General features: G+C 45.6%; 1 protein-coding gene across 5 annotated transcripts in view; it reads left to right on the top strand.

Moving 5' to 3' along the window:
• The window catches only part of HDAC4 (histone deacetylase 4), a 264827-nt gene that overhangs the window by 96368 nt on the left and 141058 nt on the right, over window positions 1–27401 (top strand). For all 5 annotated transcript variants that reach the window (XM_075431189.1, XM_075431191.1, XM_075431187.1 and 2 more), the window contains one exon: window positions 6670–6741. In XM_075431189.1, coding sequence (XP_075287304.1) covers window positions 6670–6741 — 72 coding nt within the window. The remainder of the gene's footprint in view (window positions 1–6669; window positions 6742–27401) is intronic.

Below are 27401 nucleotides of genomic sequence, written 5' to 3'. Positions count from 1 at the left end.
ATCTATCCATGTTCCAACTTGTTGAATGCTGCATCTCGTGCTCCAAAGGGGTGTATCTGTGGTGTGAGGGTGCGCCTGAGGTTTAAATGCATCTTTACTCCTCCTAGCAGTAAATTGTGAGCTACCGCAACAGGCTGGATAGAACGGATCCAGAAGCAGATGATGACTGAGTGGACTTTTTAAACCAGGTGTGTACTTGGTTTAGGGTGATTCATACAGACCTGGTTTTCTTACTGACATGCCCCGTGTAGCCTCTCAGTGTGGGTTGCTGTTTTGGGGTTTTTTTAATAAAACTTGAGTAAAATAAAAACTTTCTTTGCCAGTTTGCCAGCCAGACATACTGACAGAGAAACAAATCGTTTGCCTGCCTTGAACTTCACCTGGAGGCAGCCATCTTACTTGTCCTGTTACCTGATTTTTTTGTTCTGCTGCTTGAAATGATCCTGTCTTTCAGGAAATCAATTCCGAATCAACAGTGCTGATTTTCTGCACCTCTTTCTCCTGCCTTTCTCTCCCGCCTTTCTGAACATTTTACTGCTGTGACCCTGTAGGACTCTTCCTCTACTCTGGGTGTCCTTTAAAGATCATTGTTGGTGGTTCATCAGTTTACTGGAGGAGTTCAAGCAGGCCAGGGTGCTTTGCTTCAGGTCAATAGATCTGAATACAAGGAAAACTCTTTAAATAACCTCTTTGTTCCAAGTTCTGCCCTGCATTTTTAAACTCAGCAGAGTTAATTACAGTAAGGCTGCTTACAGTTTTCTTCAAGAACTCACTGAATGCTTAAATGTTCTGGTTTTGTTCGTGATTTTTTTTTTTTTTTGAGGTTATAGAGCTGTACTTCCCTGTCCTAGTCTCTTTTGGTTTTGCCTTGGATACTGTTGTTTGTTTTGCTGCTTCATCTTTACTGAGAGTTTTTATCTGTGCGTGTGTCTGTCTTATTCTGGAGTGTACTGTAGCCAGTTTTACCATTTTCAACACGTTTAAATCCTGCAAACCCAGCTACTTCCAAACCTGTCCTGGCTATATTTTGAAAGTAACTGAAATGACTCTTTGGAACAGAGTAGGATGAAAATAAAGTGTTCAAGTTCCCATCAATGAATAATGGCTTAATCTTATTAATTAATGAGTAGAAGTACCCGTCTGGAAATTAAGCTACGCTAAATGTTCTCTAACTCCAGCCATAAATCAGCCAGGCTGGTGTCTGCCTCCTCTCAGGCTCGATTGGCAGTGCAGTTTGTCTTTCCCTAGTGAACACTGTGGACTGGATGGTCTGCAGGCATCGGTTCATCACTGGCTGCCGTCAGCCCTGGGATTCATGTGCCCAGTTCAGCCTCCCTCGTGCAGCTGGGACAACTCACCCCTGTGCTTTTCTGGTATTTTTTTGTGAAATCATTAGAATGATTCATACAGAACCAATTCAAGAGGTCATTTTCTTGACAATTATTTTTAGTAGCTTAGGAAAAATTTGGCTAGTAGAGAGGTTGAAAATATTTTGCAGGTAATCTGGTTTATCTAAGTACTATTCCAACCAGGGTTTGTGGCTTGTAAGAGTCAAATTGTAGTTGCATGGTTTGACCTCTTTGCGCTTTCTTTGCCTACTCACGGCACTAAGACAAACTGCTTCCCATCCCTGTCTGCTCCTTGGGGACTGCAGAAGCTCCCCTGGGATCCCTTCCAGGCAGAAGCTCCCCCTGATCCCTTCCAGGCAGTAACGGGAATGAAACTGTAGAACTGTGTGTAGTACAGGTAGTTTTAGTGTCTTCTGAGTTTCTGTTTTTGGTGGTGGTTTTTTTTTTTTTTTTTAATTTTGTAATTACTAAAGCTTTCTCTGTAATATTTGAGCATGGAAAGGATTGGAGCCAAATACTTTGTAAAGGTCGGAGGAGGGGGCAAAACGTTTTTGTAGTGGAAAGTGGTTGTATTCATTTTGCATTCGCTGACCGCTCTTTATTGCAGTGCTTGCTAAGTGTTGGCATAAACCACTGTGCTTTTCCCTTGTCTCGCAAAGGTCAGTCACACACAGATTGATTTGGGAGAGAGTCTCCAGTAACGGTGGTAAGGAGAAAACCCGGTGCAGCAGAAGCAGAAAACACCCTTTTCTTGAGGCTTAGATCCCCCCAGGTCACCACTTTATCTTGATGTGGTGGTACAACAGGATCTGTGAAGCTGTGTGGTTGAATATGCAAAACAGAGAGATTATTATTTTTCTCTTTTAAAGTTATGTGGAGCATGTAATCACAGCTTAGGACTCCAAACCACTCCACCTTTCACTGGTCACTTCTCAGGGTTTGGGGTTTTTTTGTTTGTTTGTTTGTTTGTTTGTGGTTTTTTTTGTTGTTGTTGTTTTTGTTTGTTGCTTTTTAACAGATATTTCTTTAAAAGTTTGACATCAGTTTAGCTCTTCTGTTTGAGAGGAGGAATCAATCAAAGCAAGTGCATTTGTGGGCAGCAGTATGGCTGGGCAGTACTGGTGTGTATGGATTTTAGTACTTGATCAAAATTTGATGTATCACATCAAATGATTGTGAAGCCTTCCTTCCACTGCTCCGTTCGGAAGGTTTGAGCTTTTGGTCAGTTTGGGGTTTTTTTTGGTCAGCGTTGTGTTGGCAGCAGATGTGATGCTTCATTAAATGCGGTGGTATTTTAACTCCTGACAAACTGATCATGTAGCTGCTTGAAATGAAAGGATTTCTTTGCTTCTTGTGGTATCTTTAGCTTGTTGTAGGAAGCTGAGGAGACAACAGCAATGTTTAACTGCTTCAAGAGGTGAGGTATTGTATTCTGGGGTTTTTTGCTTTGCTTTGGGGCTCAAAAGCCAAGCTAAGTCTGCACATGCAACAGAGTTTTGAGTCAAAGATGCTCAGTTTTTCGTCCTGTGAAGCTCACTGGTGGTATGAATTATTGCAGCTTTGAGTAATACAGATACTGTGCAACCACCGCAATCAGAGCAAAAGAAGATTTCGCATCCTGAGTAGCTGACCTGAAGTAGGACTGTGATTTTTGGGGAATCTCCTGCAGTACCCTGATAGAAAGTGGTGTCTGAAATCAGATAGGCTCTGCCTGCATTTGTGGAGGTGGCTGGAGTAAGAGTTTTTGACTTTGGCCTATGACTGTTGGAAAAGGACAAAACCTGAGATCTGGCTTAGAAAGTCTGGTTACAGAGCATAGGCTTCTCTTAAATACGTGCCGCTTCTATGTGAAATGAGCTTGAAATATCTCTGAGGTCCTGGCTTTCTCACTGCTGCTCGTGTTTTGTAGTAACAGAAAAGGTGTGCGTATGGGGAGCGGGAGAGCAGAACGTGTGTTTGCAGCTACTTCAATTAAAAACAAAAACAAAACACCCCAAACCAGAAAGCGAGTAAATGGAAATGTCTTCAGCGTTGTTTGCTGCTCAGCATTCTGTTAGCTGTGGAGATGCCAGGGCTGCTTGTTCCCACTGCGGGGCTGCAGCCTGCAGCCACAGCACGGGGATGCCCTGGTGCCACAGCCATGGGTGTTTGGTGCCTCAGCCTCTGCACATCGACCCATGGAGAGGTGGAGGTGCGTTTGAGGGAGCGAATGCAGACACCCAGGGCACGTCCCAGGTCATCTGAGGGGGCCGAAGGGGCCTGCCTGGACGTGCGGGCTCCTCTCCCGCAGACGGAGGTGATGCACCTTGCGGTACCCGCCTGCAAGTCGCGCGGGAGAGGAGGACGCAGAGGGCTGGGAGAGAAGGTGGTGGGTTACCAGGGGCAAGCGGGGTGAATGATTATGGTCTGCACATACCCACCCAAGGGTCTCACAAACAAAAAGCAGTAACCGACTCGTGCAGGCAGCGTTTGCTGTGCTGTGATTGCTGGGTGCGTGCATTTAGTGTGCTCGGGGTGCGAGGGAGCTCACCCCCCAGCAGAAGGCAAGCGACGTGCCGGCTTGCGTGTTTACATCTTCTTCTAACCTTTTTTATCCATATTACTAGCTTAGGAGAAGAGGTGCCTTATATGAATATCTCCTGATAAATTACCCCTCGCCTCTTTTTTTAACAAATAGAGATTCATTTCTATAGTTACTCAATACAGCAAATGCAGAACCTCTGTCTTGCATAGTTTTTGGTTTCACTTCCAGTGTTTAAAGCGTAAGTGCTTTAAAAGATGTTCTTAAGCGTTCTTCTCCGTTTAGTCTATTACTCATTTTGAAACAAAGGTTGAAGAGTGTTGGTTTGTGTTTTTCTTTTTTTTTTTTTCAATTAGTTGAAAAATATAGGTGCTTTTTTTCTTAGAATTAAAAAATAAATAAATCTTAAAAATCCCCACTAACCCAACGCTTTCAACAGTGATCTCTGATGCACTGTTGAGATTGAAAATTCACAACAGTGGGGGAGGAACTCCGCCGACAACGAAACCGAAAGCCTGTCGTTTGGTTGGCGTCGAAGCGGCTTACCTGCTTCCTGCGGGTGCCCGCCCGGGGTCTCTGCCCAGCCGGGTGAGCCCGCCGAAGTACCTGGTGCTGCGGACTCGCGCCAGGATGAGGTGGGCTCTTGTCAGTTGATCTCTGCCAGCAGCTTTGTACCTCTGGAGGTATGGGTTTAACACGTCGCTTCTTCAAAACTGCCGGGCTGAGCGTGGGAAGGGGCACGTTCGCTCCGGCGGCCTCGCTGCGAATGGGGGGTTTCGTCAAGATTGACCCGGATTTGTCTCGTGGAGCACCTGGGCTGCTGGCCCATGGCTCTGGTTTGTAGACGGGACCTACTCTGAGGGCACATCTTCATCTGAAACAGCTCGGCGAAGAAGCTCCCCGGGGAAGCTCCGGGGGCTGGTTTCACCTCTCCCTGCTGCAGGCTCCCTTTCCCCATGCTCTCCGGCACGGGTACGCCTGGCGTGCCGGCTGGCTGCTGGGTGGCTGCAGCTTTATTGCTAGGAGAGCCCACCACAGCGAGTTTTTAAGTTTTCTTCTTTTTTTTTTAAGCCACTGGAAGGCTGAAGACATGAGTTTTCAGAGCTGCTCGTGCTCCCTGAGCGATGCTGGTGTGTTCAGGGCAGAAACATAGCAAAGGCTTCAGCAGCAAATAGGGCTGTAGTTTGCCAATGAATTAAAAAATTAGTAATGAGGGCTGAGATAGCAAATGCCTGTCTTATAGAAAAAACAAGGCTGTAAAACCTGACATTTTAGTAACCAGGGAGTATTGTATATTTTGCTATGTATTTCTGCTCTTTGATCTTTGGTGACCACTGTGTTCTTAATGTGGAGAGGCTGATGGCGAATGTTTCTGTTAAAAATAGGGAAGTTTCACTCTATCCCTTCAATCCAGTTGCCTCCTCGTTTATTGCCATTCGCTCCTGCTCGAGGCGGTGAAGCTCGGCTGGCTGAGTGTCATCCCACCAATGCTGTAGGTTGGCCACTCCGGTACAGCAAGCCCAGCCACTCTTTTGGCTCTAGGAGTAACAAACCAAAAGCCAAAAAAATTATAATGTGAACAATCTATGTTACTTGTTCGAGAAGGAGAACTCAGCATGGTTATAGTTTAATTTATTACCTGAGGCTGCACTTATCCTTGGGTACAGTCACTGGAGGCAAGCCCATGCAAGTGATGGAGAAGACCCAATGGTGCTTTCTCTCCAGAAACCTGGAATGGAGAAAATAGGGAGAAGAAAATGAAGTGTGTTTTTTAAAATTTTTTTTAAATTTTTTTAGTTTTGTGTGCTTTTTAATGTTCCACTGACATAATATTTTTATAATACTGTCCTTTGCTCTGAGAGAAATGGGGTCGCTTCTTTGATGTCTCCAGACGGGGTTTGGCTTGATTGTATCTCTGCTACAGCACAGAGCGCGAAGGCATTAGAGGAGAACAAGTGAGACAGAACTGGCAAAGGTGGAAATGTTTACAGTGGAACAAATGGGTTTGAGATAAATTTTCTGTATTCAAGTATTCATAATCTAAGTACTGAAAGCATAATTTAGTGTTTCTGCTTCAACTTTTTTTTGGGGGAGGGTGCAGATGGCAGGGGAATGGGTGACTAGAAAATCTGGTCTGGCAGTCTGCAGCAGTAGGTATTGTGTTCTTCTGTTTTAACTCTACCTGAATGCAAGATACAATCTTTGAAATGTTTTAAATAGAGAACTGCTTCAGCGAGATGGATTTCTGCATATCATTTACAAAGTATGTTTTTAATGTCTTTCTGAAATCCAAACTTATGCAAAATGGGGCTTGTTATGCATGTCTATGCATTTTAATCTGCAGTGATTTGTCAGTTTTCCTTAACATCTTCCTGGCGTATTACAGCCATTCTTCAACTTCGCTTCACGGGGCTGCGTTTCTGTCTGAACTCACTCGGTTCTCCGAGCAAAGAAGGACTTGCAGTTTAGTTATTGTATGGTAAGGTTTATAAGCTGGCGTGCCTGTTTCCTTGGATTGGGATCGGTACCAGTTGTGGATTTAAAGGCTGGGAAGACCTGAATGCGTTTTGGGCGACAGTGTCTTTTATGCTTTAGCGTAAGCAGTTGTTGTGCAGCTCTGCTGTTCATATTCTTACTTCTGTCGATTTGTGCTACTTGAGTGTTTCTGTTTTACATTGATAATTGTTTAGTAATTTTTTTTTAAAATTTCTACTTGGAATGTCTAAAATAGCTCAGCTAACCGAACAGTTCATGTGATTTTTTTTTTTTTTAATTTTCTTTTTCCCCCTCTCTTTCCAGATGGACTTTCTGGCAGAGACCAGCCAGTAGAGCTGTTGAATCCACCTAGAGTGAACCACATGCCTAGCTCTGGTAAGAAGAAACTTTTATTAAATGTTGTTCCTGTCATGGGAATGCAGTAAAATATTCTGGAGCTCTATCTTGCAAGTGGGAGAGCAAAATGCAAATGTAAAATGCTGGAACAAAGTGTGTTAGAACTTGCACATCTCTACTTTCCCAGGCTGGGCGAGTGAGATTTGGGAGTGGAGGGAGGACGGAGCACGGCAGCCTGCGGAGTCTGAAATAGCTCAGCCCTCACCCTTGGCAGGGGGCTGAGGAGAGCCTGACCTGGTTGGAGCTGCTTGTTTTCCCTTAGAGAGGAGAAGACAGCAGAAGCAAGCAGCACCTTACAAGTCTTTTCACAGCCTAAAGGCAGTACTGCGAAGCAAAGTAGGTTTTTGAGTTGCTGCTCCCATTCAGGAGAAGTCTCCTTGCGTTGGAATGAGGAGCCAAACACAGGCTGATCAAAGCTCTGGGCTGTTTGCCTTTCTTCCTTCTCTTCATGATCCTGCTACAGCATCTCTTGGGTCTTGTCCTTCTGGTATGAAACAAGCACAGCAGCCACAGTGTTCATCCTGGAGACTGTCTGCTGCTTGTGGAGCCGAGAAAGATCTTATGGCTCAAAACTGCAGCACTTCAGATGATGGAAACCAAAGTTTTGGTCTCAATGCATGAAATGCTGTGGAAAGCAATCTGCTGCCGTCTTCTGTGTTCTCCCCTTCTCTCTTCCAAAAGTGTTTTGTTTCCAGGTGCAAACAGATAGAGGTGTTTATACTAGGGATGATAGGATGTATAAAGCATTATCTGCTTTCCAGGTAGGAGCTCGGGTTTTCCAAAAACCCAACTTTCCCTTCTCTGCTGCCTTCCAAAATGCCTTTAGGTCCTTTTATATTAAGGAAGAGATCTCGCGGAAGATCTAAGCGCTTCTGGTAGTGCAAGTTGGAAAAATGTAAACGAAGTTTATTCAAAACAACTTCAGTAGATTGGGGGGTGGAAAAATGGGCTGTGACCTAACCTAGATTTTTGTGGACTTAAATGCATGTCTGGGGAAGGAAACTTTTAAGGAGGCAGAGCTATTATGTTGGAAAAAAAGGAAGAGATCCTTGTCTACCAGGTATGAGTCTTTGGCTTTGGGTTTGGAGAAATCTCTCTTCCCTCCGTGTGCTCCAAAACTTGTCCGTCAGGTAAAGGAGGTTGTACTTTCCTAACCCTGAGAGAGATTCTCATTTTAAGACTACTGTAGTAACACAGGTCAACTTAAAGGTTTTACTCCCCGTTTTGTATCTGTGTGCTAGATTGAATTTTGTGGCTCTGCACAAGAGGAATCACAGTGCTCTTTTCTGTCAGTACTGTGAGTGTGATGGGTTTTAGTCTTTTTACTCTTTTTTTTTGAATTGGTTTCGTTGTTGCTTGTTACTTTCCTTTTGAGGTATCTGAGGACAAAGGCTGATGCTGGTTAACAGCTTGGGTAACCTGATGGTAGAGTTTGGTGTGCTCAGAGTATTTTTCCCCAGATGAAAGGAGGTTTTTTTTAAGGTGTTATGGACTCCTGCAGGATTTCTGGAATTCTTAACTTTTGGACTCCATTTTGAGTATTTTTAATAGCTCAGCTGTATGCCTACTGAAAAAACAAACAGCTAGCCATCAGCAGGGATGTGCTCACGGTAAGTGAGTGGGATGTGAGATAGGCAGCGATATCTCTTTGTCAAAAGACTTCTGCCAGCGTTGGAGCCGTGGGAATTCCTGTTTCATGCTGGAAAGCTCAGACTGGTTGTGCATGTGGTGAGTGAAGGGTAGGGCTGACTGGCAATGAAGATGTGACCTTATGCAAGAAGCAGCGTTGGCTCTGGCCAGTGGTCACCCTGGTGCTTTCCACTCAAGACTCTACGCTTACTCAGTTTCTGCTAAATTTTGGAGAAGTCTTTTCAGCCCTGCAGTGCATACACGTGCTGAAAGTGTCTATCTTATATTTTGATTTGCAGAATGGTAATTAAAACACAGTGTTTGGCAAAAAACAGAAAGATATTTCGGCATGTTTGTAAATGCCAGCAAATGTCATTGATCTTGGAAGTGACTCATCAGCTGGCTTTCAAGTGTGGTGCCTGCCTATACATATGCATCCTGATGGGCTTTTAAAATGGCTGTTAAAAGTTGCTGTCGGGTTGAGGGAGTTACCCACTTGGGCAAACCATTGTCGTGTCTGGTTTTTGTTGTTATTACCTTTAGGAGTTTGGTGCAGATCCTTCTGGGAGAAGAAAGGAGAAGTAATACCAAGCATGGCTCTGGAGAAACAAGTTATGCGTGGGTTTGTGGGGTGCTGTCTGTTCCAAGTCTCAGGCACGGCTGAAATAATGGTGTTGAAAAACAGCTTAAGGAAAAAAAAAAAAATTGCTTAATCATGTCCTGGGATATTGCATTTCAAACCTTATCCTGTCCTGGTTATGGTAAAGCGACTGATTTGTAGTCCTCATGGTGAATAAACTTGAATGGATGACGAGCCTTTAGCCCCAGAACTACATTTGTAGTTGAGATGAAATCATTGCGGTGTGCTTGTAGGAAACCAAAATGTCTTCTCTTTGCCACAAACGAAGGAGAAGTTTGATCCTTGTTGCTTGTTTTTCTCTGATGTAAAAGGGTGAGAAAGGGATTTGCAATACCCAGGTCCTAAATGTGATCTGTTCTGTGGAAGCATCTCAAGCACAGCATCAAAATGTTTAGAGCATTATTATGAAACCATTTTAGGAGAGAATTGGGTTGAGTTGAATGGAGTTCAGTCATCGGCAAGGTGTGTTTTTAGGAAAATGATTTCTCTCTCTGCTTTTTTTGCATAAATTAAGGATTAATTAGAGGAGGGGAAATGTTTTCTCTTTTCGAAAAATGTATCACCCGTAATTGGTGCTTAGGAATTTTAGTTGCTTGTAAAAGTAAAACAAGGCAAAACCCCTACAGCCCACATCTTGCACAGGAATATAAAATCGGTTTGGTAGTGCTGCTTTCTCTTTTTCTGGCTTCAGAATATTGCTGCATCTTTGGCCTGGGGAAGGAGGGGGAATAAATTGTTGAGATTGTTGTGCAAAGTTGCTTTTCCTTAACTCTTACTTGCTGAATTCGGACATCTTCAGAGCGAGGACTACACAGACTATTTTTAGTTGGTGTTACATGGAAAATCTCATGATAATTGAGGGGCTGTGGTTAGCAGGAGAGAGAGCTTTTCAGATACATGGGCACAACAGGAATGGCCATTGCCTGGTTTTGAGGGTGTCAGCGGGCTGCTTGCAGAAAGGTGAAGGAATTGTCCTGCAAGGTACCGTGCTGGTTTGAAGTATTTTTGTGTGTGTGTTTTTACAGTATTTTTCTTTGTTTTAGCAGTGAACTTGGCTGCAGTCTGCGTAAGGGGACTGATGCATATGTGAGTTGGGAGGGACAGAGCTCTCTTGTCCTCTTACTTTTTCTCCCTGTGGTTTTAAACTGAGCGATGCTATGCCCTTTGCATAGCGCGAAGCTGGGGTCCCGTCTTAAGAGACCTCAATTGTGTAAATAAACCTCTAGATATGCTGTAGATAGTCCTCGTAAAAACATCACTTGTGTACTGTTCATACCGTCCTTGAGATTTATCAAATAGATCTTCGTTAAGCATACTTTGTAGCATGAGTTTGCTTTCTTTAGAAGGCTGTGCTTGCAGTACTTCAGATAACTACCTCCCGTAAGTCTGTTTAGTTTTCCTTGTTGATATAAACTTTACAGTCTCTCATTTTGTCACAGCACAATCTTAAGCAATTTTTTTCGTATTAGAAATGTAAAACCAGCTTGATATCTGTCGTATAGAAGTAAAATGCTAGAATTAAAGAAGATGGAAACTAGTCCTTTTTAAACTTAAAGCTTTACTTTAAGTAATGAAACTGAGAATTGGGATGAACACTCTCAGCTGACCAGCTGTGTTTCCCCAGTATGCTGGCCGTGGCCTAGCGTGAAGTTCTGGGGATATCTGTGTACAGTTACTGAATTAGGAAAGACATTCACCTTCCCACAGCATTTCCATTGGCTTTTCTGGGATGCATTCCCAAGTTCTGATAACAGTAATAGTGAAATGATATAACTTATTGCTGCGATTGAGTGCAGCTGATGAATAGTTTGCGTTGGGACATATCCATTGCAAACTACAGCTGTCTGGAGAGGTTGAGGAAAAGGCGCTGGGCTTCTTGCCCCTAAGGTGCAGACCTCTCTCTGGCCCGTGTTGTGGCTCAGATGGAGAGCTGCCGCTTCTTGAGGTGGTTCTCCACCTGTCATCTGCAAACCACTGGTGGTCTGTGAGGCCGTTGGGCACGTTACCGAAGTCATCAGTGGTGTTTTTCTGACGAGTTTTTGAGGGTTGATAGTAGTCTCCTGCAAAATGTTAGGAACTGCTGGGTTAAAAAAAGCATAGGGGTGGCTGCTGCTGAGCAGTTTCTGTGAGAGCAACGGGGGCTTGGCTGGGGATGTCCTAACGGTGGTGATGAGCAAACCGTATCTTCTACACGAGGCTGCTCAAAATGGCTCTCCCACACGTGGCTGCGTCCCTGCTCGCCATCCAGGCCACTGCCGCTGGCCACGTCGGCCTCCTGCCGCTGCCTTTGCTGCGATGCTGCTGCTCAGCCCTCGGGACGGCTCTGCCAGCTCGGTGCTGGGCCTCGGCTGGATCTGATGCTGGCGGGAGCAGGGGCAGCCAGGGGGTTACGCAGGAGATATCAGCTCCCTGCTTTCCTTCTTCCTGGATCTCATTGTCTGGTCTCAATTCATTTGAAAAAAAATGTGCTGATGCGTGTATGAAGAAGTGGTTTGCGAGAGCCTCTGGACTAATATTGTTACATGATTTTACGGGCTTTTGAAATCAGAGATTAATCCCCGTGTCTAAGAGGAAGGAGTGGTAGTCCAGTTGGTCTAACAGAGCCGAATAACTCGCCTTTGTTAATTTATCCCTTCAAAGGAAGAGGGATGCCCTCTTACCGCACCGGATTTTCAGATGCTTGCTTGCTTTCTGTAGTGGGTCTGCTTCAAAAGCTCCTTCAGAAAGGCACCGAATCAGCGTGGCGCAGCGGGGCTTTGAAGCAGGTTCAGATTGCTGGCCGGTCAGCTGGGATGCGGGGCTCCCGACAGGCTCGCGCCTCTGCAGACAAGAGCTTCTTCAGCCCTGTTCACGCTGGGATGTGTTGGTACAGGGATCACATATGGTTTTGTTGTGCTCCAGAAGTGTAACTCGCATGCAGAAAGGCTAGCCCTTTAATGTTAAAAATACCCTCGTCTATTCTCCATGGAGTCAGGGGGTAGAATCCTTGCCCAAAACCCCTCAAATTATCATTAAAAGTGAGTTCTTGAGAAATCGTTTTAATGTCACAACCATACACTAAGCAGATTAAACCGTTGTTTGCTTATTGTCCTATTGTTAGCATATTTAAAAGCTGCAGCTATTTTTGTCAGGCTTAGTGTGTTATTTTTGCCACCATTTAGATGCTCTGGCATAAGACAGCGGAGAAACTGCAGGTTAGTGTAGCTTAGAGCCCTGATAGCTGAAATCAAGTTAACCTTGTATTTACTGCAACCGGTATTATTTCTAACCCTAAGCTAGACGTACAAAAAGTAGCCCATGCAATGACGATAAAAGAAGTGTCTTACTAGCTAGCGGTGCTACTACAGCTCACCGTTGTAACCCGCTGCTTGGCGAGGAGAGCCTTGCAGAACGCTTCAGCCAGCTCCCAGATTTCCACAAAGGATTTTCTGCGTTGTCGTGCTTTTGTAAAAAGCCCTCTGCAGCACGCCCTGCATGCGGTCCGCACATTTGGGGTTGTTTATGAAGGACAGGGGAGGGAATTGCCACGTCTAGAGACTCTGGGCAGCTCCTTGCGGAGTAGCAGGGAAGTTCAAGCTTGAGGACCTCTTTGCTGGGCTGAGATTGCACCCAAACTCATGTTTTGCTGGTCGTAGTAGTAGGATAACGTAACGACTCTGACTCTCTGCCGGCACGTGCCTGTCGCAGGGTTGTGTGCGTGTCTAGGGGTGGCTGCAAGAGGGATGAGCTCTTTGGGCAGCCTGGTGAGGCACCGTCTCTTGCCTGAGCTTCAGCACCCGCCTGCTGCAAGGAATCAAACCACCTCTCGTGCAAAGTTGGGTCTGCTGGGGCAGGGGACGCTTCGACATCTGCCCAGAACGTGGTCTGCGGATGTCCTGATGCTGTGGGGTGGGAAGAGCAGGAGCCCGCAGCTCCAGAACTCGAGTTTGTGGTGTTTTGTCGCCAAAAAAGTATTTAGCTGTCACCTCCTTTCTTACCCACAAGGAAATGGTTATTAAACGGAGTAGGTGGGGTGAATTATTAACAACTTGTTCCTCTTTTAAAAGCTGAAAGTGGCACTTAAGCACTTGAATACAGAGCCGTTTTCTTAGATGAAAGGTAACTGTCAGGAAAGTTCGCTTTATGGCAAGACCCGACTTGCTATTTTTTTTTATTCTTCCCTCACCTTGTTCAGTTTATTAATTCACACTGATCAACGATAGATTTCACTGGATTTGCTTAGTTCTGGCTGTTCGCAAAGTGTTGTTTTCAGAAATAATAATTCTCACTGATTCCCTACCGAAGGAAAGCTTGTTTTGTGCTTTTGCTTTTATATAAGAGCAGGTGATGGAGGAAAGAGGCTTTGAATGCACAACGGTATTTACATTAAACTTTCTGACTTCTTGGGGAAGGAGGAGATGGCACGATACGAGCAGACATTTAAAGGCTTCCTTGAGTTGTTAATCAGTAATCTGTTCCCCTTGCCTCTGGCTTTTCTAAAAATAACAGTACCGTGCGATGAATGAGAAGCGATAAATACTTCATGGAAGGTTGGTCGCGAATTGAGGCGTTTCTCGGTGAAAAAATCCTGCGTGTCTCAGACGCAATCTGTCGGTGACTGTGCCGCGTCTTGTTTGCCCTGTGTGTTGCCACTCTGGGCCTTTTACCTGGACCTGCAACCCGAAACAGGTACTCAAGAGGAAATCCTTGTTTCATTTTTTTATTTTTATTTTAATTCCCTCAACCTTTCTAGATAACACTTTTCCTCTGGCTGGAGTGGTCTGACACACCCTGTACTCATCTTCTCTTTTCCATCAGCTTCTCCTGATGCCTGCCAGATGGACGTGAGCGTTAGCTGGAGGACGAGGGTGGGAGACTTGCTGGGGACTGTTCGTTAGCAGCCTGTTTGCGTTGGTCCGCGTTCCCCTTTTATTGCTGTGCTCTGTACTACGGAGGTCCCCAGAGTGCCTTATGCCAAAATTAACTGAGGGTTGTTTATCTCTGGAGGGGAAATAGATGCCGTAGGTTCATGCTTGGCAGCCACCTGCATTCCCAGGTTTTTAGGAATTCCTCTTCTGACACAAGATGCATTTATCAAAATCCTAGAGGCTCTTCCCCAGCGTATATTGATTTTTCAGCGCTATATTTGGCCCTGCTTTGGCTTTGGGCAGTGGAAGGAATATCAGGTGAATGGCTTGTGCAACGATGCCTGAACTACTGTAGCAGTCTCCAGATAGTGACCTGGAGAATTGCTGTTGGTTGATTAAACAGACCCTTCTTCTCCCTTTTTGTTGCCTTTTCTCCCCTGCTCCCCTTCACTGACCCAAAAAAACCTCCTCCAAACCCAAATATGACTTAGGCTGAAACATAATTCACCAAGTGTACAAATAAAAATCATAACCAAGCTACTTTAAGCCAAAAAGCCCTAGCAACACTGACGTGCCGAGTTAATGCGAGGGTGCTGCCGAAGTGGAATGGTTTCACTTTGTTTTGACTTCTTAAGTGCGTAGGCCTTGAAAGATGGGACGTTGCCTTCAACAAATAGGGTCTTTTGGGAGCTGGATTGCAATGTGAGCACTTCAGCTTTACCAGCATGGTTTCCTTCTGTGTGGCCGTACTTTCTGAATCACGGCGTCTCCGGGCTGCTGAAAGAGGACCGTGCAGGGATGTCTTCCTCCCTCCTCGCCTAGTTCCTCTCATCACCAAGCAAATGCGAAATCAGTGTTTTCTGTGCCTCGGATGCAGTAGTAAGCTCATTCATACGAAAGAGGTCTCGTTTACATTTGTGGTTGGTGCTGGCTCGGCATTTGCCTGTTGAACAGCTTGATTTGAGGTCTACCTTAAGCTGGTGTTTCCTCTAACTTGAAACAAGTGCTTATGATTAAATGTCTGCTCTTTTGGTTGTACTAATATCGTGTGATTTAAAGCACTCAATCATTACTACTTTTCCATCTGTTTTTCATTCAAGAAATTCTGTCATATCGGATGATTCATTCATATTTGATTAGAGATTTCATTGTAAGCTGGTCTTAAGTTTTTATGATCTAATAAAAGGCTTTGGAATCGTTGACTCGGAACTGTAATTGTAATATACAGAATAAACGTACTGCACGCTTTAATGATACTTTACTAGGTATTTTTTAAGCTGTTACAGTTCTTGCTAGTGAATAGTGTAAGGTGAATTTGCTTAAAAGTTTCTAACGAGATTCGATGGCTGACCTTTTCCATGGGAGAGAGGAACTCTTCACAAGCTGTTGTAGCAGTTCTCCAGGTTGCACCGAAGACCAAACCGTGGGTGAAATTTAGGTTGAAACTTGCCTTCCTTAATCTGTTTGTCATCCTGCTCGTAAACCATCATGCTGTGATGATATTAATGAAGGTCTTAAAGATCCTGAGTTGTCAGGGCATCAGGTGCATTGGTTAAGTGACATAGGGAAGGCTTTTATTTTCGGTAAGGAGAATGATCTGCCACCTGTATGCAAATTGTTTCTCAAATTTAATAAATGAATACAAATTTTTTAATATTTCTTCTAAAAATAAACCTGTTACAATAAGGTGTTTTTTATAAAAAAGGTATCTATGGGGGACTACCTTTATCCTCTATGTTTTTTGCTATTTCAAAACTGTCTTAAGCTCTTAAATACTTTTTCGGTTATATGTAATGAGAGCTTGGTTTTGTGCTTTAAATATTTTGGGAAATTGTTTTGTTAGAAAAATATCAGACCAAGTTATTTTCTGCTGTGCTTTTCTTAACGTTTGATGCCCGTATAGTGTTTGAGAAAAGGAGTATATAATGTAAAACTAGTCAAAACAAGCCCATCTAGTTAATAATGTGCCTGTGAAGGAAGCATATCCATGTTCTGATTGAAGGATTCCATTAAGTTTTGCTGGGTAGACGGAATTCTTCCAATCGGGGAAAGAGAAATCTGCCGTGAATGAAATTGTTATTTTTCGTTTGTTCATCCGTTCTGGGGGGAGGATGGGGACGGGAGAGGGATGGACAGACTCAAAAAAAGTTTTGAGGTGGCGGTTTTCGAGTTCATTTTGCACTTGAAAAGTAATTGCACCTCATCAGTAGCATTTTTGATAAGCCAGATCCTGTCGTAAATGTTGCCAAAAGCTTTTGTTGAACTCCCGTACTGGAGGATTAGTTTAATTGGCTGTTTTGACTGTATTATGGTAAGGAGACCACCTTGTGGTGGTCATCATCTGATGACCATGTGGTCATCACCTGTTCAGTGATGGTGCTTTGGCATGACTGTTGGAACTGGGCTGTGACTTTGCGGCGAGTGTGTTACCAGGATCCTGAGATGGCTGCTGCAGGAAGAGTCAATTGAACAGAGCAGGAACTAAGGAAGGTGTAGCTGTTTCATCATGAAGGTAAATGAACGTTGAGAGAAATCGGATGGTCTGTGTCTGACAGAAGCTCCTTATCAGGGAGCACACAAATGACGTGCAGAAGACTTTCCTTGCACATGTAGCTGGAGATCAGGCCTAGTCTCCAGACATGGCAGTGGTCACAAGGGACGAAGAAGGGTTTCCAGCTGATGCACAGATGTTCAGGAGGTAGCATGGTGTGGTTCGCACCTGTAAAGAAGAGTTTGGAGATGTAGCTCCATAAGCTGGGAAATGGGAGAGTTCTTTGCAGCTGTCTAGGGTTTTGTGTTGCTTTGTACTAAAAGGTCAGTCCAGGGCCGCAGACAAGCACATATTGCTATCCACAGGGAAAATAAATGCCCAGGTGATTGCAAATGCCAGCCTAACCCTTGCAAACCCCGCTTTGGGAACGGGTGGGTTTAGTGAGGCTCTCCTGCAGAACAGCAACCTCGAGGCTCGGCCCCTGATCTCCATGTTGGAGCTGGGCTTGTTGGAATAGTGCTTTGCAGCCCGGGCCTTGGAAAAGGTATTCAGGTCTTCTGCTGAAGGAACGTGGCGTTTCCTCACCTGACTTAGAAGATACCTGTGATTCATCCCTGCGACTCGTTGCTGGGGAACGAGGAGGCTCTGTGTCTGCTGCCAACTTGCTCTCTGACCTTTGGCAAATTGGTTGGCTTTTCTTCTCTGCCTTCCTCTGAAATCAGGTAATAACTGTGCTTGCCCGTCCTAGCAGTGATGTGTTGCGGTGGTCACCTGCCTGCATGACATCTGCAGCAGACAGTGGGAAATTGAAATGAATTTGGGAAAAATCAGGTCCTAGTCATGTCCAAGTGATTGCCTGACCCCTTGATGACCCCAGGTTAGAGGAGATGTTAGCAGATGTCACTCTGCTTTCCATCCTTGAAAACTCAGTATTTGGGTTATAAATCCGAAGCTTAAATTGTTGGTTGTCTGAGAAAATCAATTATTCTGTATTAAGCCTCATATTAGCATCAGGGTTTCTGTGCAGTAAATGTGAGGGCATTTCCCTTGCTTTTTTTTGCAGGCTTTTGCTTTAATATAATGCAGATTCTGGTGAACTTACATTTTGATTAATTCCTTGCATAGTTGTATGCACCTATGGAGTGAGTTCCTGCTGAGCTGATAGCATATTGTGAGAGTGAATGGGTTGGACAGAGGAAAAAAGAGTTTACAGAAAATAATCGGGCTTCTGAAGTATTGGAAATACTGGAAAGTGGGAGAATGACAAGAACTGGAAAAAACTCACCCGCTTGTGTGGGGATGAAAGCCACAAGAGTGTTTGGATGACGTGTGGAAGAACCTCAATGCAAAATCAGCACCATGGGAGTTAAGGAAGGGGTAAAGTTGAAATGGTGGAGGCGAAGCAGAATTGTCAGTGGTTTCCAGCGTTTCAGTGTGGTGGTGGGGTGTGGTGTGTCCCTGTTTCCCCCCCCCTTTTTAAAACAGGCTGTCTGAATTCTTTGTTCTTGCACTTTCTTTGAACTTGGAACATTTTGGCCAGGCTTCTCCTGATAGTCGCCGTCCTTAATTGAAACAGCCATAACCTTGCTGCCATTCTCATGGCGTCCCTTGGGAGACCTGAAGAAAATTTGGTGCTCGTACCTTATTTTGGCAACTCGGAGGCTAAAGCTTTGTGTCTCACAACCAATTAATTGTTACTAAACGCAGCTGGTGCCATCCAGGTTTTATTTGAGTGGCCCAGGTCAAACCGCGGGAGCTGGCATTTGCTTTTTATTGAGTTTCCAATAAGCTGTGCTGTTCATGGCTTGCTGCAAGGAGCACGCAGCGTCACTTGGCTCGAGATGAGGGTCAGGGCCGGAGAACCCTGACCTTGTCCGTGTGCAGTGTCAGCAGGGCAGGCTGTGGGCTTTCCCCCTCTCACGATGAAGGGAGGTGGGGAGAGGGATCCGTGTCGTGCGCTACCAACGAGGACCTGGGTTCTCCAGGTGAGGGAACATCCGGATCATACAGGTGCCTAGGGGTGTGGGGGGGAGCACTGTGTGGCGACGCGTGAGCAGAGACGGCTCTGCTATGGCCGAGCAGCTCTGGGTCGGCGTGTTTCAGCCTGTCCTGACCTGGCTGCATGTGCCCAGGGATAGCCATGACCTGGCCACCGCCGAGGACCCAGTTGGGATCGAGAGCCAGCTCCACAGTCTGACCCCAGACCGTCACTCGTCCCAGCATAAGCCCCATCTGGAGCTGCTTGTGCTCCGTCTGTCCTGGTGTACCCTGTCCTGGTTCCCCACCGCGCAGGTCCAAGGCGCTGATGTTGCCCTGCCACAAGTGTGGGTGTATGTGCTTGTGGTGGTCCCAGGCCCGCAGCAGCAACACTTGGTCACCTCCTCCTGTGCAGGCAATGACTGTTAGGTCCCTAGTGCTTAGTCTTGGGCATGGGGTGTTAGAGGAGTGGACATCCCTCGTGCATGCTGCTCTTCAAGAAAACACATGAAAGCCAAGTGTCCCAAGTCCTGTGTGCTTGATCATCCTTTGCTTTCTGTATTGATGATAAATGTTTATAATACAGAGCTGCTTTTTTTGTTTATTTTGGTGTGCAGTTGCAAAGAAAACATTCCTTAATCTGTGTGGTCACCAATGATCTTGTTCCCTTTTGACCTTGCTAAGCCACAACACCTGAAAGTGAAGGCACTGGATTTTATTAAGCTCTGTGTGCTGTTGTCATAATTGTTAAAGCTCATAATTTTTAAAGTGATGCTTTTCTCCCCCTCCTTAGGACCACGGAGAAGAATGACTGAATTGTAATAGAAACGCTCAGAAATTTAGATGCAAAATCATTAGCGCGGGTATCGTTATGGCCCTGTTTAATTTGCAAGATGTCTTTTACTGGCAGGAAAGAGGATGGGGGCAGAGCAGGACCCTTGCAGTTGTCACGCTGGTATTGCAGGGCTTGCAGGACGGGGAAGCGTGGAAGCAGTGTGCTGCTGTAGTCTTGTTCTGAGCAGAGATCTCCTTTTAGGAGGAGGCAGTATATTGTCAGCACGTAAGACAACTGTGTCTCGCCAGGTCTGGCATCACAGTGAACAAATTATTGCTTCTGCCAACCTCGGAGTGGCAGGCAGAGTTGAAGGCGTTTGCCCAGAGAGAGCTGGAACTCCAATGCCAGAGCTACAGATCTGGCCAGCCGGCAGGTGGGGTTTGATTCCTCCGTTTCTGAAATTGTTCTCTGATGAGCAGTGGGTTTTTCTGTTTGTTTTCCGTTGGTGAAAGGTAGTGATTTGAGGTCTCGGGATCAGCAGTAGTTTTGTGGAGTAGTTTGTGATGCACCGAGAGGGAAAAGACAGCAAAACTAATTCTTGCTCTTCCGACAGTAAGCCGGAGAGCTGGCATGCTTTTTGTTAAAATTGGAAGTTTCTTAAGATGGTATTAGACCTGCCCCATCTCTCTCAGCCTGGGTTAAATGACGAGGGATTTTGCTTAAGCGAGCAGTAAGGTTCTGCTGATAGAACGCAGCTTGGAGAGCGACAGTAATTCCTTTCACATAATATGCTGTAGCACTCAAACGTGTTACCCGCTCAAATGCCATACGCCTTGGTCCTGGGATCCAGGAGCATGTTGATTTGATACTTCCAGAGATTCAAAAAAGAGCATGATTAAACAAGTGGCAGATACCTAAGGGCATGGGGGAAATACCCCCTTCTCGATGGGGTTGTGTGTGCTTGTGTACCCGCCCTGAAACACAGCCCAAGCTGGAAGCGTTTCCTAGCTCTGAATACACAAAAATAACAAAAGCTGCTTCAGGAATCCTGCTCTCAATTACATGAACCTGCTTTAAATATTTCTTTCAGCAGCCTTTAATACTGTATTTTTGAGTGAAAAGTATCATTACAGAGACTGAGCAGGACTGGCCACGCTGCAGAGTGGCAGCCACGGGGCATTCCTGAGCAGGAGCGGAGATGCGGAGCTGGGAAGAAACGCCCAGCTCCATCCCTGAAACTTGGAACAGATTGTGGTGTTTGGGTTATGTGAGGGCAGTTAACCTCACAAATCATGTTTTGGATTTTAAAACCAGCTATTATGTTCCAGAGAGAATGGCTCCTCTTCTGTCTTTCCTTCCTTTGATAGTCTGTAGGGTCTAAAAAGCAGCCAGTTTTTTTTCCTAGTGGCAAACGTGTTGTGCTGGCAAACTGCAAGTGGAGCATGAGCAAAAAAATACCCTCAAGCCCACATTTATATAGACAGTAAAAATAAAATTTCTTGCATGTTATCTGTAAATCCCTATTACAGGGATTTATCATGTCTTGAAGCAATGCTAAACCAAATTTAGATCCCTGTCCTCCATCCGTGGCTGTGTTTTCAGGCTCAGGAGTTAAAAGCCCATAGGAACTGGGGGGCTTGTAAGATAACACTGTGAGGAAGCCAGAAGGAAAGGTGGGAGGGGAACTGCACTGAGTCAGGGCTGGTTCAGACGTATCTTGGTCCAAACACAAACCGCAAGACGCCGGAGAAGCATCTGTCTTGTGTGAAGTGGAAAATAAACAGTACAGATGATTTTCTGCCTTGGCCCAAGCCGCAGGAGTGACAGAGTCCCAAAACTGGTTCCAGGTGATACTACAGAAGAAGATGGACTGGGGTACGATATGTCTAAACTTTAATGGGGTGTGAATTAACGTAACTAACCCTTCCTGACAGGGTCTTTACATGCAGTAATTTAGAGCAGTCAGTATTTTATAGGATAATAGTGTTCATACTTACTGCATGCACCTTGTACTTTAGACCCAGAAGGGGGGGGGGAGGAAAGTACTTTGGGTGAGCAGTTCCTGCCTGCAGCTGATCCGGAGAGTGGATCCTAAGGATTGGGGCTGGGATGCTTGGTTTCTCTTTAGGTACTTAAATATAATTGCATTTAAACTAAGAATTACCCACACTCTGTCTTGTGATGTGTTTTCTCCTGGCGACTGGTGTGGGGAGCAGCAGCGGGCTTGCCCCGCAGCTTGTGTACCTTGAAGCCCGGTGACTGTTTGGTCACTGGGGTGTCTGGTGGGGGGCATCCCTCTGTGGCATACCTGTGTTGCCTTGGAAATTTTTAATTACATAAGGACGTGCTCATTATGGGCTCAGTAATGGTGACTGCATGTTTAGGTTGAATGGGAAGTTTTCACTTTCGCTGCTTGAAATTCTATTTGGTGTGGCGTAAAGCGTGGACTCTGACTGCCAGCAGCATTGCTAAGGGTGCTTTGGGTGGGGGGGAAAGTTTGCTGCAAAAAGAGTTTGGTTCCTGAATTATTCCTTCCTGGTATTTCTTCTAATGCATTGTCTGTACTCCGGGGCACTCTGTGCGAGAAAATCGGGTCTCTGCGACTGATGGTCATCTCCACAGCGTGGTGGCAGCGTGTGAGCTGTGCTGGGGGGATATACATCTGTCTGGTGACTGTCGGCTAACGGAAGAGCCTGGTGGTAGTAGGATTGAAGATGTTGCACTGCTCCCCCAAGTAAAGAGGAGGATGGTGAAGTCGTACTAAATCTGCTGGGATTTGGGAAGAAGCTTCTTTGTGGGCAGAAGGCAGGAGTCGATGTGGCTGTCACCTCTCCTGGCTCTCTTTCTCAGGACCCAGCAGCTGCTGCTGCTCTGCCCACCACCCTCCTCCCAGACGCCTGCCGGAGCCCAGCTCCGAAGGTGCAAACGTCTCCAGGTAGCTCCCACAGAGGAGGTGCTAACTTTGAAAGCTCTTGCTCAGCCTCATCAGCCCTGGGCCCTGCTTTCAGAGGCCCACAAAGACTGGGGCTCTGTGCTTGCCTTGCCACCTCAAAGTTCAGACATAGCATCTGGGTCTCTCCCTCCGGAGTTTGGGGGACAAGAGCCCACGGGAGGGAGCTGCACCAGGTCCCTCTGAAGTGGGAATGCACTGGTCTAACTTTAATCTTTGTTGGGAACACCCCTCAGGGAGTAGTACCACTTGTAATGTATTTTGCATTTACCGTTCCGAATCATGTTGAGAGCATCCTATAGAATGACCAGTTGACAGTGCTAGTATGCAGCATATTTGAAGAGGTGAGTGTTTTGGTGGCAATCAAAGCCATGCTGTCTTTCTCCTCCCGGGTCTGAGTCATTTGACAGAGAACTTCTTTACTGAAGAAAGCAAAGCAAATTTGCAGAAAGTTAATAGCACCCTAACCAATATCCTTCCAAGGTTAATATGAGCTATCTGGGAGCAGGGTATGTTTCAAACATGCTACCAGGACATCATCATTTGTTACATTGATGACAGTAGTAGTAAAATGCTTCTGTATCATTAACACGCTATAAATAGTGTTCAACACACAGAAGGAGATCTCAAACATTTGGAAAAAAACCTAGGAGGTGCTTTGATTAACGAGAAAAGTGTGGCTTGTGGCTGCTCTGATCCACCACTATGTGCTCCTCGCAAGCCGTTTCACATGGGTGGAGCTCCAGGTGATCATCAGTGTTCAATGGCCAAGTTAGGACCTTCAGAGATAATGCCACCAAAATATCTTGCACCAGGCAGAGTGCTTGGAGTGGCTGAACTTTTCTTGGCTGCTAATCGAGCTCTGTCTTGCGTAATGGTGCTAGGAATAAATAGATTTAAAAAGTCCCTTTTGGGACCTTGAGGACCTACCATGATGGCCCCATGCCGGCTCGTGAGGCCTGGTGCAGGCTGCAGCACGAGGGCGTCTGTGTGTGCTATGGGTGGGTGAAGGGAATTTTTCATTTTCTTTTTTTCTTTTTTTTTTTTTTAAAGGAGGAGAGGACATAGTTAGAATGAAAAACTAGCAGTAAAAAAAAGATTAATGAAATAATCCTTAAAATGGCAGAGAATGAAGTTTTGTAGAATTTCTTTTCCAGAATGACAGCATAGCAAAAGGCTTAACTTCTGTTTAGACTATTGCTTTACATTTGCCTTGATACATGATACGGCGATGTCCAGACGCTGATAAGAGATGGAAATAACGTAGCAGGAAAGAAGTTGGCTGTGTTGACACAAATATCAAGTATCCTGAATAAGCAGCCAAGAAACTTCATCTGGTTTTACGTGAAGCCAAATATGTGCGGTATCTGTAATGAGCTTTCTCTCATTCCGAGGCAGAGCGCGCCACGGGGTCGTTTCGCCTCGTTCAGTGTAACAGGGAATTAGGGGAACTGCCACAAAACCTGCCAGTTCCTCTGGTCTGGGAGCACGTGGACTGATCCGCTCTGCTTTTAACTGTTCGCTTCTGAAGCTGGGCAGTGGGGACCCACAATTCAGTACAAAAAAGCAAATCAGGTGGTGTTTACTATCAAAATAAGAACACACACAAATACTAACATGAAAGGAAGCAGCTCACAGATTACCCTTTTGCATAGGACAGACATGTTCACAGTAATGACACAGAATGTATCTATGTGTGTCTATCTTGGGGATTTTTTCCCGAAAGAGGTTTGTATTTTGAGCAATAGCATTCAAGTTAGATCTTAGGATACAGCTTCTGCTGTCAGACCATGTATTTCAGGTCTGTGGATGCTGTTCTGCCTTGCCAGCGTGTCTCGGTGAATGTTGGCTTGGGAGGTCTGTGGCTTGACCCAGCCTTTAATTACAGCGTCGCGATTAGCACCTGCTGTGATGCATAAAACTTGCCAGAGTTGGGTGCCAGGTAGATTCCTGTCCCTGCCTTTTCTTTTTACTCCTTGTGTTGTATCCTTTTGTTGTACCATCTTCGTGCTTCTCTTTATAGCGGCAGCGCTTAGGGCTGCTTGGAAGGGGGCACGGAGCGGTACGAGGGCGAGTGCCTGACCCCCTTCCCAACAGTGCTGCTCCGGCAGACGGCAGCGAAGCTGGGAAACGTTCGCCTGGACTGATCAGGAGTTGGGAGATCGCGGGCTGCCTCGAGATCCTCTGCAGCCAACTGCAGCCCTTGTGCTCTCACGGAGACGAGGGAGCCTGAACTGGGAGCCCAGTTCCCCTTTGCTGGCTCACGTGCCAGGGTTGGGCGCAAAGCTGTCATTGCCAGCACCTCCACTCCCGTTGTGCCCGGGGAGAAGAGCTGTCTCAAGCTGTGGTGCTTGCTTTCCTTTTAAAGTGTGAAGTGAAGCCTTCAAACACCACGTGAAAAGAATCATCTTGGAGCATCGTTCCTGCCTGGCTTTGACCAAGCGCTCGCTCAAAGAGCATTTCGCTTAGCCTCTGCTGTTGTGACTGCTTTGCATGGTGTGTGCTCAACCCAAGTACGACATCTTGCAGCTATTGCAAGAGCGTTCTGGAATTCCATTCACCTTCCTGAAAAGCTTTCCGCACCAGTTTTTGAAATACTGTGTATAATGCAACTCTCTTCGTTGAAGCCTCTGAAGTTCTTTGCAGCTGTGCAAGCGTTGTGTTGCCTTTGCGTGTTGTGCTTGGTTTTGTGCCCCGTCAGCACCCTCGGGTTGCTGGTAACAGCGCTGAAAACCATTTCAGGTGGGCACAGGCAGACAAAGCTGGTCCTGTGCCCTAATCTGAAGGCGGGGATTTCAGGAGAACTTTAAAAACACCATCCCTCCGCCCTTCCCGAAGCATTCGCTTGCAGATGCCAGCTGTTCATTTGCAGGGTCAAAAAAGTAGTTTACTCATATTTAAGGAGAAAAAAAATTGTTGGATAAACCCCGTTTTCTCTTTATCAAGACCCCAATTTCACCACAAATTGTTGTCTTTTGCACAGAGAGGAGAGCTTTGAAGTCTTGGTGCTGTTTGCTGGGTTGGAAAGGGCTTGGCCGCAGTGCGAAGCCGAGAGAGAAGCAGACAGTGCAGTTACTTGGCAACTTGGCTCCATGCATCATTGAACCCCACCAAATTCCTGCAGCTTGTAAACACTCATACGCTTCTGCCAAGCAATAGCACTTTTACACTATTTTTCCCAGGCTAATCAATGTGCACTTTTCCTTGCTGCTTTTTTTTTTTTTTTTTTTTTTTTTATTTCTCAAGAATTTGGGCTTCAGTGTAGAGGTTTGGCTACCTGTGAAGGTGGTAACAGAATCACTGATGCTGGTCAGGACAGGGTGCAAGAGCTACACCATAGTTCTGTTGCATAAGTGAAAAATCACTTTTGAGTGAGGTACTTGAGGTGGCAAACAAATAAGAATTGCATGCGATGTAAAAATCACCGTAATATTAAGAAAAGTTCTATTCCTTTTAAAGCAGCTTTAATCAGGTTTTTCAGACCATCCTAGAGCATGTTAGAGATTAAGTTGATGTGCGGTTTAAAATACGCTTTACTCTTTATTCCAGAAAATCAGTTCTTGCATATGATGAAAATTTCATCTTGTAAGTAGCCATTATATAATGCGCAGTATTACTTTACACCTTTGAATTATAATATTAACTGCTATTTTATGCCTAAATAGTACTTTACGTCCAAAAGACTAAGCTGTGCATCACTTCATGAATATAGCTGTCTGCGAGTATTGAGGGCATTTCCAACTGCAGCGCAGATGATGATGATGGTGAAGGTTAAACCCTTCTTAAATGTGCCACCTAGTTAAAGGATTCAACACCATCTATGTTACGGCTGTGGGTTTCTGCCTCATTACCTGCTGCTGCCTGTCCCGCTGAGCGAGGCAGAGCTGTACCATCACCAGCGTCCGCATTATCTGTCTTCCTCAGGTAGTGAGCATCGGGAAAAGTAGCAGTCAGGGTGGCGTTTGCCTCCTACAAGTGAGATAAACCAGGTTATTGTTAAAGCAAAATCAAGCAGCCGGGCGCTGCGTTAAGGCTGTGCCTGAGTGCAGCGCTCCTGGTTTCCAGTACCTTCCCCTTTACCTGAAGCTATAAACAGATTTAGACTTCCTTGCTAAAGCAGTCTTGGAGGAGCAAAGGATTTTAAATGAAGCTGAACTTTTTTGCACTTTAAGATATTGCAAACCAGATCTGAACGCGTATGTCAATTTGAAGACATTCACTTTCGCAAGCAGCAGATACTTAGTCTTGACGCGCCAGATGGGTTTGCTGCTGGCATCACTTGTGAGATTATGGTCAAAACAAGGACAAATCAGCTATAAAACTCCAAGACCTTCCTGAATAATTCTGTGCTTCCTTTCCCAAGGACCACCTAGTTGTTGTATTGCCTTATTTTTGTTACGTCGGTGTGGCTGGAAAAGCCTCAAGCATCTGAGGCGGGCTCACAACCCGAGGAGAAATCTTGCCATGAAGGATCTCTCCCACCACAGGTTTAGTTTTCTATCGTGCGGTGGCATGGGACTGCACAGGCGTTCACAGAATCACAGAATCACAGAATGGTAGGGGTTGGAAGGGACCTCTGTGGGTCATCTAGTCCAACCCTCCTGCCGAAGCAGGGTCACCTACAGCAGGCTGCACAGGACCTTGTCCAGGCGGGTCTTGAATATCTCCAGAGAAGGAGACTCCACAACCTCTCTGGGCAGCCTGTTCCAGTGCTCCGTCACCCTCAGAGGGAAGAAGTTCTTCCTCATGTTCAGCTGGAACTTCCTGTGCCTCAGTTTGTGCCCATTGCCCCTTGTCCTGTCACTGGGCACCACTGAAAAGAGCTTGGCCCCATCCTCCTGACACCCACCCTTCAGATATTTGTAAGCATTTATAAGGTCCCCTCGCAGCCTTCTCTTCTCCAGGCTGAAGAAGCCCAGCTCCCTCAGCCTCTCCTCATAGGAGAGATTCTCGTCCCCTCATCATCCTTGTAGCCCTGCGCTGGACTCTCCAGTAGCTCCTCATCTTTCTTGAACTGGGGAGCCCAGAATTGGACAGAGTACTCTAGATGGGGCCTCACTAGGGCAGTGTAGAGAGGCAGGAGAACCTCCTTCGTCCTGCTGGCCACACTCTTCTTGATGCACCCCAGGATCCCATTGGCTTTAAAAACTGACTTAAAGCAATAAAGATGTGCAACTGCCTACAGCAGACTCACTTAGGCTGATGTAAAAGTACCTTCGGTTACTGTCTTAAAGATTTGGGGGAGGCAGGCTGAAATGACTGAAAGTGAATATGGGCAGTAGATATGTATAGTGGGAATCCTTTAAAAAAATTTTCAATATTTTTTTTTT

Source organism: Opisthocomus hoazin, chromosome 9 (assembly GCF_030867145.1).
Source record: "Opisthocomus hoazin isolate bOpiHoa1 chromosome 9, bOpiHoa1.hap1, whole genome shotgun sequence".
Classification (NCBI taxonomy): domain Eukaryota; kingdom Metazoa; phylum Chordata; class Aves; order Opisthocomiformes; family Opisthocomidae; genus Opisthocomus; species Opisthocomus hoazin.
Note: the sequence above shows the minus strand (reverse complement) of the source record. Positions and strands in the feature narration are given on the sequence as shown.